Source organism: Pyxicephalus adspersus, chromosome 3, assembly GCF_032062135.1.
Source record: "Pyxicephalus adspersus chromosome 3, UCB_Pads_2.0, whole genome shotgun sequence".
Lineage (NCBI taxonomy): Eukaryota > Metazoa > Chordata > Amphibia > Anura > Pyxicephalidae > Pyxicephalus > Pyxicephalus adspersus.
In genome coordinates this window covers 133,064,607-133,077,286 of record NC_092860.1, presented here as the reverse complement: position 1 = coordinate 133,077,286, position 12,680 = coordinate 133,064,607, and the positions used below count along the sequence as shown (strand labels likewise).

Here is a 12,680-nt window from a genome sequence, read left to right as displayed (position 1 = left end):
GTCAAATATGGTTTCCTTGTAACCATGCCAGCGCTGGAGGCATCCTGTCCATTTCACTGGCGTAATGTTATATTAAAAGAAAAAAATGCTGGGAAAGCAAAGATTCACATTTTATTTACATAATTCATAGATTGCAGATTTGTATTGCTGTTGAAATATGGTGAAAGGAAGCAGAGCAGAGGCCTCTTCACTACAAAGAGGTCAGAATCAGAAAAAGTAATTTTGGCTTTTTGTAAATAGGTTCTTAATAAACCCAGAAAAGTAATTACAAATTTAAACACCACCACAAAAAAACCCAAAAATAAAACAGTCGGAGAGACATCAAAGTGTGACATTCTTTGTTTACCAAATAGAAAACACAATGAGTGACGCTTTGCTGAACGTAAGTAAAAAGCTCCTGGCAGCATCTAAACATCACCTCAGAGGTCCTTTAAATGCCAAAGTACTTACACCTATCAAAGGCAACAAAACAAGCTGACCGAGGCTGGTGGTGAGGCTTGGAAGGTTAACCTGTTTATCCGTATGAGAGTACGGACACGAAACCATTAGGCAATTCATGAATCTAATGTGTAAAGCTTCTTCTCAGCTTGCCCTCACTACTTGCCACAATTCCATATCACCTGTCCCATTGTGCGATACTTCCCCCACCTTCTAGATTGTAAGCTCTTCCCGTGTTATTGGAAACCCCTATTAAATGTACAGCGCTGTGTAATATGCTGGCATTATAATACTCCTGTTTATTATAATTTTTATTAATACTACTAATAATTTTAAAGCTAATGCATCACATACTTGCTTGATCTATTTAGATAAACATGTACCAATGGCCCTCAATGTTAGAAAGAGCCCTTACTGTTCCAATAAGTTATAACTTTCTGGGTTGACGGGTTGCTAGTCCAAATTACTATTGGTCAAAAAGGCTGCCACAGCCTTTAAAGCAGTGGTTTAACAACACAATAAAGCAGTGGTTCCCAACTTTTTGGAGTTCACAGACCACTAAATCTGCAGACTCCAGACCATGCATGTGCAGGGAGCTGCGTGCTAGGGAAGAAACTTCCCCCATAGTGGTGTCATGATGCCAGAACCCGCTCACTCTCCCATCGCAGGCACAGACCAGAGTGGGGAGGTTGTGTCCAGAGAGACAACCCGCCCTAAGCCTGCAATTCCATATGGGAGACATAGTCCATGACTCTGGCCAGTGGGGTCAGGAGAAGGACCACTGTTGGTCTCCATGCGCTCGCAGCACAGCTGTTAGACAGACCGGGGGGTGGGGACCACTGCAATAAAAGACCAGGAGCGATCACCAAAGAATTAGGACAATAGTAGGGGGGTGGACTGTGCCCCCAACCCATTGACCTAAAGTTACCTGAAGGGTCCCAATATGTGTTGGCATCTCTGAATTAGTCAAGTATGGGACACAGATTAAATTTAGGTCCATTCCAATCCTCTGATATTGCTGAAGCAGCTAGATATCAATATTGAAAGATTCCTTTTAAAAACAAAACACTTAGAAAATTATTGCATCGGTGGTAATAAAAAATGACATTCCTAGCTGCAATGGAGTGATAATTGCAAACAGTACCCAACATGGCATGAAAAGTCAGAAAATACCTCTACTAATAAATAACTAAAATATCTCTACTAATAAATATCAGAAACAACACACAAAAACATACTTCATGTATTTTAGTTATTTGTGTTAAATCCTTGGCTCGTTTCTGACCCAGCAAAAGCCATTCTATGAGAAGAGGCTGTGAAGGAAGTTATTGGTGATATAGCTAGAAGAAAAGGGTTGTTGCTTTATGTTTTGTCCCACACTAAAATATTACCTAATTTCTGCAGCACTATCTATTACCGCCAATAAAGCTTTATCTCCGCTGTCCACCATGTTTCACCAACCCCCCTCCTTGTCCTTGTCTTCCTTTCACCCAGCCTTGAGCTGTAATAAACCTCTACAATTACAGTACATCTAGTTAAAAACCGAGAGAACGCACTAGAACAGATTCTCAGTAGAGAACACCCTGGCCTGTTTTTTTTGTTTTTTTAACGAGCATGCATCTAATCCTTAGTATACAACATGATATATAAACCATATTGTAGGCACTGGGCTTGTTACAAGGAACATTTTCCCCTTAACATTTCCTCAAGAAGAATTGGACTAATTAGGAATATTTCAACAAGCATTAAAATGCTTATTTACCATATACCATATTAAAACTCAAAGGCCACAAAGGCTGTAAAGCAGCTGCAAATTTTTCTCTTTCCAGGAACGTTTTCATGAAAGAATCAGCAGAATTCACTTTGTAGTAAAAGGAGCTTTTTAGCAAAGCATTAAAGGTTCAGGACGTTTTAACCCACTTCTTGTGCACAGCCATTTTCACATTGGAACAAAGCAAAATAAATAGCGAAAGGATACCAAAAGATAAGCCTAAATTGTAAGCCTGGTAGAACTTCAAGTGTTCACATCTTTTATTCTGACTAACACAAGTATTTTTTTTTTTTTTTTGCAAGTATCTTTTGCATTATACACAAAAGACTCAAAAAAAAACAAAGATTGGACATCCCACATGGTGCATTAATGCATATTCAGACCAGGCTCGTTCCTTGTTGTGGATAACCTAAATTACACCACCACCCCAAATGTCTTCAACTAACCCTAACAATACAAAGTAGGCATATTTAGAGACCCAAATTTAATGGGACTAGTATAACCTTATTAGGGTCATAATACTTTTCATAGGAAAACATCCTGATGCACATTCATACAGCACATCTGTCTGCTCTCTACTACTGCCTTAAGCACCATCCCGTTTACTTTACCAAATAGAGTAAAAAAAATAGAGAATGGAAGCTAGTAGTTTATAGTTTAGAGAATGGAAGCTTGATCACATGACCTGTAGACGTCAGTTGACCGAGCCTATTCGCAGAGCATTATGCAAAAAACACTCAGGACTTTGAAAGCTTTGCATAGTATTTTGTAAACAAAGAGAGCTCAGGACTATTTTTTTCCATTATATAAATAAACCCTTCATTATTATTTAGGGAGCAGTTGATGTTGGAGTGACCTCAGCACATCCCACCTTTTATTGAAATTTGTGGCACACAATAGGTTGCTGGCCATTAATAACTATAAAAACTTCTGTACTTTCTATGCACAGACTTGTTCCCAATTTTCCTTTTTTGTTACACAGACTTGTTCTTAATTTGGGATTAAGAAAGTATGGAGGACAAAGATAGCAGGCAACCAAATTTTTAGTAGGCCATGAAGTGCCAACATTATACCTCATGCTTTCCATTTGAAACCTAAACTGACCAATTGTAAGTAGTAGACATTTCTTTATTCTATTTAATTAGTAATGGGATGTGTAAAGCTTGGAAGTGTGGCCTTGGTAAGTCACTTCCATGCAATCAGGTTTGTAGTTTTGCACATTGTTGAGAATATATTCAGTGTTCCACCCAGAAATGTTTTTTTTTTTTTTAAGCCAGGTGGGAAGAAGCCGTAGGTGGGTGGCAGCCTCTGTATTGTGACCCAACTCCTTGATAACCACCCAAAAACAGCTGGGGGTTACTGAAAAGTTCCGGCTGTAAGGGGCTGGGGAGAACACAGATATTTATGAAGCATTTAATGTGGTACATGAATCACAGCATGCCAAGCCATTTACAGCTAGAATGAATGAACATTTTTAACAAATATCAAATTGTGAGTCCTAATTCCACCAAACAGTAAACATTTTATTAGAAGCATCACCCGAGGAACGGTGTGCGTACCTATCCTATCAATAAATCTGTTTTCTAAGTATCACAAAGTAAAATCTCTGTACCACCCAGGTTTTACCCAAAACACATTTAAGTATAGTTTATAGCCAGGTTCTCATTCTTTATACAGAGGGAAGAAAATTCATGATCGCAGAATACCTTTACAAACCAAGAACGTTGCACACAAAAGTTGGAGATCATTGCCAACGATTCATTTAATTAACCCAGGACAAGCTTCTAAAATGCACACTATAAAATGTACATGTACTATTTGTGGTTACATGTAACCTGAAACTAAATGCCACCAGAGACACAAAACACACGTACAGGCTATACTTCCCAAGGAGAAGCTGAAGCACATTAATCGTTAGTTCTAAGAGAACAGCCCAGTTTATGGAAAATAACCGAAAGTCTGTCATGCAAAACCACATTACTATGCAAGATCAGAAGATAAAAAAGATGGGCTGGTGGGTCTTGTGCAGAGATAACAGAAGAGTTATGTTCTGTCCATGATACTTTTTACCAGTTACATTTTCAAGACAAGCTACCCCCACTTCTTGTGTGTTCAAGCACTAACACTCAAAGGTTTAGCAGAATGTTAAAGTATCTTCAAGAACAACACTCTGCATTAAAAAAAAAAAAAATTTGGCCTGAAAATGTAACTGCTGGTGCAAATAAGAGTAATTCAGACAGTACTTTTAAACTAATTAACTTCATGTGCCATCTCCCACATCTTCACCTGGTTCTGTGTTCGGGTCTTACTGATTATTAACAAGAATTTTTTATAGCGCCAACATATTACTCAGCACTCTACATTAAGTAGGGTTTGAAAACGACAGACAGATACAAACAATGACACAGGAGAGATCCTGCCCAGAAAAGCTTACAATCTAACAGGAAGGGGAAGTAGTTAACAATAAGAGGGGGGAATATGGAATGGTGGGAAGTAGTGAGGGTTTAGGAGAGAGAAGGCAGCAGGTAGGTAAATTTGAAAAAAAGGGTTTTGAGTGTGCTTTTAAATGAGCAGAAAGAGCAATAGGGCGAAGAAGACCACTTCAGAGAGTCTGGACAGCCCTAGAAAAGTCTTGAGGCCGTGCGCGAGAAAGTCATTAGTAGATCATTGGAGGAATGAAGAGAGTGGCTTAAGGGGTATTTTTCTATCAGGGCTTTGCTTTTAGCTCTGTTGAAAGTGTGCTAACACGGCTATAATCACCTAGATGTAATTCAAACATATCACAAATAAAAAATTGAAGGGAATCAGGGGAAGCTAATACTAATTAAAATGTCCAGTACCCCAAATATGACCGGGTAAATTCACAGTTGTGCCCAGCAAAGGGCTGATGGATGTAGATGCTCGGCTGCTGTCATTCGACATTACTTACACAGTACTACCCTGATAATCACCAGGCAATAGGAACACTGCTCCCTACTTATGTAAGTCACTGGACACAGTGGGCAGCTTTCATTGGTATGTGTTTGCAGTGAAAGTTTGTAAATGTTAAACATTCATTATACCTGAAACATATCAAATTCAGGCAAGTTTCACCCATCACTTTAGAAATGTTTTCCCATTTACTTGGGCAGCACAGTAGCTCAGGGGTGAGCACTCTGGCCTTTGCAGCGCTGGTCCCAGGTTTCAATCTCGGTCAGGACATTATCTGCATGGAGTTTGCAAGTTCTCCTGTGTGTGTGGGTTTCCTCCGGGTACTCCGCTTTCCTCAAAGATTCCTACATGCGATTAGGTTGATCGGCTTCCCCCAAACATGCGATTAGGTTGATCGGCTTCCCCCAAATTGACCCTAGACTGTATTAATGACATATGACTATGGTAGGGACATTAGATTGTAAGCTCCTTTGAGGGACATTTAGTAACATGACTATGGACTTTGTACAGCGCTGCGTGATTTGTCGGCGTTATATAAATACTAGTTGATAATAATAATTTAGTTTACAGCTTTTTTATTATATAACCTTTATCTATATAAGTAAATTGTTTTGAAACACCACCTATACAGAACTCTAATTTCCAAAAAACAAAACAAAAATGAAGCCTGAATAAAGCAACAATATTACTGGCCTATCATGCTGTCCGTGTCCCCGTTATTTTTGGTTTTGCAGAGCTGTGACCTCTGACAAAATCTTCACATCCGGCACTCTTCTGGTTATGTGTGATGCCTGGGTCCCTGCTAAACTTGGTGGTTCCATCCGTTGGGCTCTATTTCACTACACCTTACCGATTAACCCGACTTTAACAATCTGCAATGATTACATCTGCCAGGTTTTTTTAAGCACTAAATTTTGCTAGATGAAGTTGTGACACCTGCCTGACATTTCATTTACTGAAAGTAGAGAAGACCCGACCACATCACGTGATGTTTTCCAGCAAGTTGAAAAATCTCTGGGGATTATAGCCAAATGGGTATTCCTAAATAACCAGATACTTTTCTGAGCATCACCGGGTGGGATCAGGTGTTTTCAGCCTATTTTAGGACCAAAATTTAGGTTCTCATGGTGAACATACGCACAGAAGAACTCTCTAGGTGAAAGTAAAAATGTAAGTTATATGAGATTACAATGACATACAATATATGATAACAAATTATAGAATTCTACCATTTAAAAGAAAAACAATAGGAAATTGTGTGCTATATGGGACAGTTTCTTAAAAGCCCGGGAGATCTGTTTTATCCCCTAAAAGATGATTAGAGTATTTAAAAGGTAATTCCAGGACTTTTCATTATCCATGAACTGCAGACATTTTACAGCAGCAATCAAAGTCTGGCAAGCCTGACAAGGTACACAGTACACAGATTCCCTGGAAAAACTCAGTATACTTGGAAAATGGAAAAAAATAAATAATTAAAAATGTGTAATCTAGGCAGGTATTAAAAAATCCAAGTTATCCGGATCGACCCTCATGTCATATCTAACTTAACAGTTGTTACTGTGACCTAAAGGTGACATTGCTGAAAAAACATCCAATAGAAGTAAATAGCTGACAAGAGTAATAAAACTTTGCTAAGATTGGAAAAAAAAAAGAAAAAAGAAAAGTTTTTGGTTTGACAGTTTGAAGTCCATCTATGTACAAAGCTAAACACCTCTCCCATCTCTTTTGCCCACTTATTCACCCATAAGAAAAAAGCATTGCTTCCTCCATAGCTGCCGCCTGTGCCAAGTTATAAAAGTGTAGGCTTTTGGAGAGAATTGTGTCACAGGACAACCACTGGAGAATTGTTCATGTCACCGAACAATGTGAACCCCCAGCTGAAGACCTTCTTCCTATGCACCCGACACACGTGACCGCAAATTTAGCCAAGTAAATGTTGCTTTGAGCTTGGGATATTCTATACTTTAGCAAACTTCTTTCCATCTGTCTTTGTACTAGTGTCCTATAATGCCCTGCACAACACCATTTAGACTGTAAATAAAAAAGGTATAAGATGAGCCAATCAGGTTTTACTGCATTGCACAGTGCTTGAGAGTCCATCAAGCCTGCTGATTTGAAGAGGGCAAAAGACATAACCATGTTAGGTGGTTGGATAGTATTTTAATGTCATTCCAATCACCTTGACAGACTTGGAACTTCTGTTACTGCAAAGGAGAAAGTTAATGAATTTTTGTTTGAGTGAGCAGTTACTTCCATGCAGTACTGTGGTCTTCATAACTTTTTTTCAGCTAGATGGGGAAAAGTTGTTGCCAGGTGATCAAAAAAAATGGCAACATGACCTAGTTGGTGTCACAGCAATCCAGTAGGCACCTGTAATTCTGTCAGCTTTCTACCCCCCTCTATGCTTTTTTCTAACTTTCTAACCCACACCCCCCTTAGTATGTTCCATTTTTCTATTGTCTTAGTATATTGCCCCAACAGCCTAATACCCCTGTATTGTGACCCAACTCCTCAGTAACCACACAAAATCAGGCGGGTGGATACTAAAAAGTGCCGGGTGGTGCGCCCAGCTAATAGAGGCTGGGGAGAACATTGCAGTGGCTATCTCTTGCTGCAAATAAGTGCTTAGTACTGGTCTAAAAATGAGTGCACCATCTTAAAATCCCACAGCAAAGCGGTCGCCAACCGATGATCCGAAGGTCTGGTTAAAGGAACACGCTAAAAGGGCGCACCGGCTATAGCTCCAGGAGAATACTCCCCAGAATTATTTTTAATCTGGGTGGGAAGAAGCTGTAGGTGGGTGGCAGCCCCATTAATATGACCCAACTTTTCAGCAACCACCCAAAAACAACCAGAGTGGTTACTGAAAAGTGCTGGGTGGTACGCTCAGCTAAAAAGGGTCTGGAGAGAAGACTATCCAAATTAAAACAATATTTTATTATGTATAGGTACATGTACATGTCTACTTAGAATAATAGAAAAATAAAGAATAAAAAAAAAACATGTGCGCACTATGATCCTCTAAGGCAGTGCAAAGAGCAAATAAGTACAGAAGCCCAAAAAATTTAAACACTGTGTATTTTTTTTTTTTTACCGTTCCAACTGCTGTAATCGTATGAAAGATATAATCGCTGCAAAAATATTTTAGTGTACAACGGACAGGCACACACAGGCAAGCCCAGGAAATGTTGCAATGATAAAATCTTTACGCAAATAGATTTTTCTACCTCACAATAGAGTGCTTTGCATTGCGGTGCCTAAAGAAAGCACATTGGTCATCTCTTGTAACATCCGGACAAGAAATATATTTATAAACAGATTTAGGAAACGAATGGGTCTTACAGCATTACAAAGGTGTGCTGCATTTATTAATTAAAATAAGCAAAAGGACATTAAAAAGGAATTAAAAAAACTGAGCAGTTCTAAAAAGCTAACACAATAAATAAAAATATTGTCAGCTGTTCCCATCCTAAATCATCCGCCTTATGTCCATAATAATATCTTTAGTGTTCATGATAAAGAGATGGAACAAAAGGACCCCTTCCCCCACCCAAAAAAAAAGCAATGTACTCCAATGTTTAATTAGAATTAAGCTACGCTGCTGGCAGGGGATTGTACGACAAAGCAGTCCCAAGGCACGTCATTTAAAGAGGATGTATACACCACGCATGCAGAAGTAACTGTGGTTTTTAAATTGTACTTAATAATAATAAAATGGACATAGAGAAGGTATTCGTGATTGTAGAGTTACGTTGATGATAGCGGACAATGACAAGAGTAGCCTTGTTTATATCTGACCACATGTGACCAATGTGCCTACCTTCGCCGGTCTATAGATTGCCTCTTAGGTGAGTCAGAGCCGCCTACAAAGGGTTAATCACAGTTCAGCTGCCAGAGGGGGTCCCTGACCTATCTCCCCCTCCTACTGCAGATGCAATGGAGAGATTTCTTTGCTAGTAACTAGATCTGCAGTACATGTAGGCTTAGTGGGAGGTGTGTCCTGCATATCCTTAAAGTGCATCTTCCCTTAAGCTAGGTTACTGCTAACACAACCAGCTGATGCAATGATCCCCCTGGGCCAATTCATTGCTCTCCCCTTCTTCTCCTTCCTGATCTCATAGTAAGCAAAACTCCATAAGTTAGATGTGCAAATAAATAAATGCACAGCTGTCAGCGTGATGGGCACAAAACAGTTAATCAGGATACATTTACCCAGAGTCCCTGGCTGAGCACATTACAAAATCAACATGTTCTGCACAGAGCATATTCACACACCTCCCTGACATTATATTGGGTGGGGTCAGAATATTTGTAGATCCGGGTCACATCTGACAAGCTGGGGATATGACAAAAAAAAAAATACAAGTCACCAGAGAGGTTAGCAGGACGTGTATTTAGGCTTCCTTTATGTAGATCTTCCTAATCCTGTTCAAATGAATGCAGCCCCGGCACACCAGGGAGATTATTCCTAGCAGATGGACGCCCAAGAATGGCCTTCAAACATCACATCGCATAGAAAAAATTAAACTATAGGTAAAGGTACCCACAGGCAATTTACACTTGGCACTCAAACCTAGCAATTACAAAATATTTAGGGAAACGGCCGGGGCATTGTTTAGCTACAACACCTGGGATTGCAAGGAAAAGAAAAGCGGTCAGATGGCGTTCATCACCTGGGTTAGATGTGCACAGCATTGTATGGAGTTTCTAGGATTTATACGACGATACGATATATACCATGTGCGGAGTGCTAGATGATTTCCAAAGTGCAGCCATCACATAATGCCTAGCTTTGTACTTCTTATAGAATTGTAGCAAAAAGAACTTACTGAGCACACGTAATCTGTCATTAGATAGAACACTTCCAAAACTACACAAAACTCTAAGTCACCTACAATACAATCATACACTTGTGTGCAAAAACACACACACACACACATATATATATATATATACACACACACACACACACACACACACACACAAAAATGATTGCCCAATTTGAGAACTACACAGTCTGACTTTGTAGTTGAAATGAAGTTTTAGCTCAGAAACTGCAATAAGGAAACTCGCGGGAAATTTTATGCCAGGTTTATATTTTATGCCAAGATGGCAATGTGGACTTTAAATTGAAATGAGGCAACACGCAGCCCCCATACAACCACCAAACAGGTTAAAATGAAAGTCGTATATTATGAGTAATCCGTGCATGGGGAGAAGTGTGTGTGAAGGGTTGTTGTTACCTACCTGGCTCTGGGAATTCGTCCAGCTGGAAGTGTAAAATATTCTACACACTACAGGGTATGTACAGCTAGAAATATCACACGTATGTCAACAAAGCCGCCCACAGCACATGTCACACAAAGGTGGCCAGGTATAGTGCAGGACTGAATAATAGTACAGGGGGCAGCATATTGGGTACAAAAGGTGGGGAAAGAGATAAGGGGTTGCGTACAAGGATCAGGAATTAGGGCAGCGATCTGACATGGGGCAGCATGGATTACATATGGAGGATTGGAGTCAGGTATGGAGTGTAAAGAGGGGTGGTCTGGGATCAGGTATAAGGGCAGGGGGGATGGGATCAGGTATGGAGGCAGTATGAATTAGATATGAGGGTCTAAAACCAGGCATGGGGGAAGAGGGCTGGGATAAGGTGTTGAAGTGCAGAGATCATGGGGGGCCTAGAAATGAGGATGGGGGGACAGGGCTGGGGTCAAGTGGAGGATGGGGATCAGATACAGAAGGGGGGGGGGGGTAGGTAAAGATCAGATTTAGGACAAGGATCAGATATAATGAAGAAGGGGGGTAGGGATCAAGTATTGATGGGTTTTAGGAGATTAATTATGGGGGGAGGGCAGTATGAGGGGGCACAGATCAGGCATGGGGGGTTCAGGATATAGGGGATCAAATATATTGGAGGGAGGGGGGTGATGTTGGGATCAGATATGATGGAGGGGGCATTAGGTATTGGGGGGGGGGAATCAAGTATTTGGGGTATAGGTGGATCAGGTATTATACAGGGGGGTATCAAGTTTTTAGGGTATAGAAGGATCAGGTATCATGGAGGGAGGGGGGCAGGTATAAGGGGTATAGAGAGATCAGGTATTATAGAGGGGGGGGGGCAGGTATTAGGGATTTAGGTGGATCGGGTATATATATATGTGTGGGGGGGTGTTCTCGTGTTCGGGAAGTATCGGAGAGAAGTTCGGCTCGGTCCAGCACGAGGTGTGAAGTTGCCATGGCCCCCCGTACAGCAGTACATGGCTCCCCGGGGGTAATGAGTGAAGTGTGGTAAAGATGGAGGCGCTGCGGTGACAGCCCCGGCCGGTGACATCCCGGATGGAGAGGACTCCGCTGTTTGTTTTGCTTTCTCTGTTGTTGGCAGCCGCTCCTCCCCCTCGGTCACCCCGCTCTCACACGTTTCCTTACCTACACAGTGGATGAGCCGGTGCCGCCACGAGTCGAGCTCCCGCCGGAATCCCTTCCTCTCCGCCGTGCACCGAGGGCTCCGGCACTGGGCAGCCATTCTGTCGGTTCCCTTTTTCCATCTGCGTCTGACGTCACCGCTCGTCACCTACAACTCACTCACACACATACAGGCACAGGGAAGGGGCGGGGCTTACGGCGCTGATTGACAGTGCTCTCTAAACCGACGCTAAACTGAAGAGTGGGCGGGGTCACGGATGATTGGCAGCCGGAGCTGTCAGGCAGTGAGGTGGTGGGTGTGTCCGCCTGAAAAGAACAATTATTGCCCCGGTTGTTGTCCGGGGAAGTGTACTGACATGGAGGTATAGCTGCTCCCTGTGTTACAACACATTCACTTTGTTTTAGATTCACTTTACAGTCTTCTATGTACAACTATATATCAATAAAGATTTGTGTGTCATGGTGTATGTGCCACTTCTGTGATAGGACAACCTTTACCCCTCAGGAACATTTACTGTAAAATGGAAGGTGGCGGGACTTGGCTGGAAAGCCAGGCCTGAAGTAACAAAGCCAAACTACTACGGCAACACAAACAAAAAGCGGCATGCAGCGTTACAGACGCAATGCAACCCATTCAAAACAAAGGTCATTTGATACAACCTAAACATGGCTGTGTTCAGGAGAAATGCGGTGCAAGGTGCAAGATATTATGAGTTGTCACCTGAGCGTGAGGGAAAACTCTCTACCTGGACAAATATTTACTTCACCTTGGAGAGATTTCCTCTCATTTCTTGTTGCGACTTTATGGTAGGAAGCAAAAGGAAATCCTCCTAGTGAGGTCAGACAGCGAATGATAATCTGATAGGGGTTTTACCCTTTCCCTGCTCTATATAATACACTTATAATATAATACACTGCTTTACATAAATATACACTTCACACAGGGATACTGGAGGCAAAGCCAATGTTGGATGTGCACAATCGTTCACACGCGTACCATCTCACCATAACCTGCAACATGTGCAGATCTTCTTCTCCTACATCAGACCTTCCTGAACATATAATGCCTGATTTATTAAAGATCTACATGACTGGAGAAGATAGATTATCA

The 12,680-nt window shown here is 41.3% G+C and overlaps 1 protein-coding gene across 5 annotated transcripts in view; it reads right to left on the bottom strand.

Moving 5' to 3' along the window:
• LCORL (ligand dependent nuclear receptor corepressor like) overlaps positions 1-11,724 on the bottom strand; it is a 49,099-nt gene extending 37,375 nt beyond the window's left edge. For 3 of the 5 annotated variants that reach the window (XM_072406398.1, XM_072406401.1, XM_072406402.1), the window contains exon 1: positions 11,573-11,724. In XM_072406398.1, coding sequence (XP_072262499.1) covers positions 11,573-11,669 — 97 coding nt within the window. In that variant the 5' untranslated portion in view covers positions 11,670-11,724. The remainder of the gene's footprint in view (positions 1-11,572) is intronic. The other 2 variants (XM_072406399.1, XM_072406397.1) reach the window with 2 other exon arrangements.
• Positions 11,725-12,680: the final 956 nt, after the last annotated feature.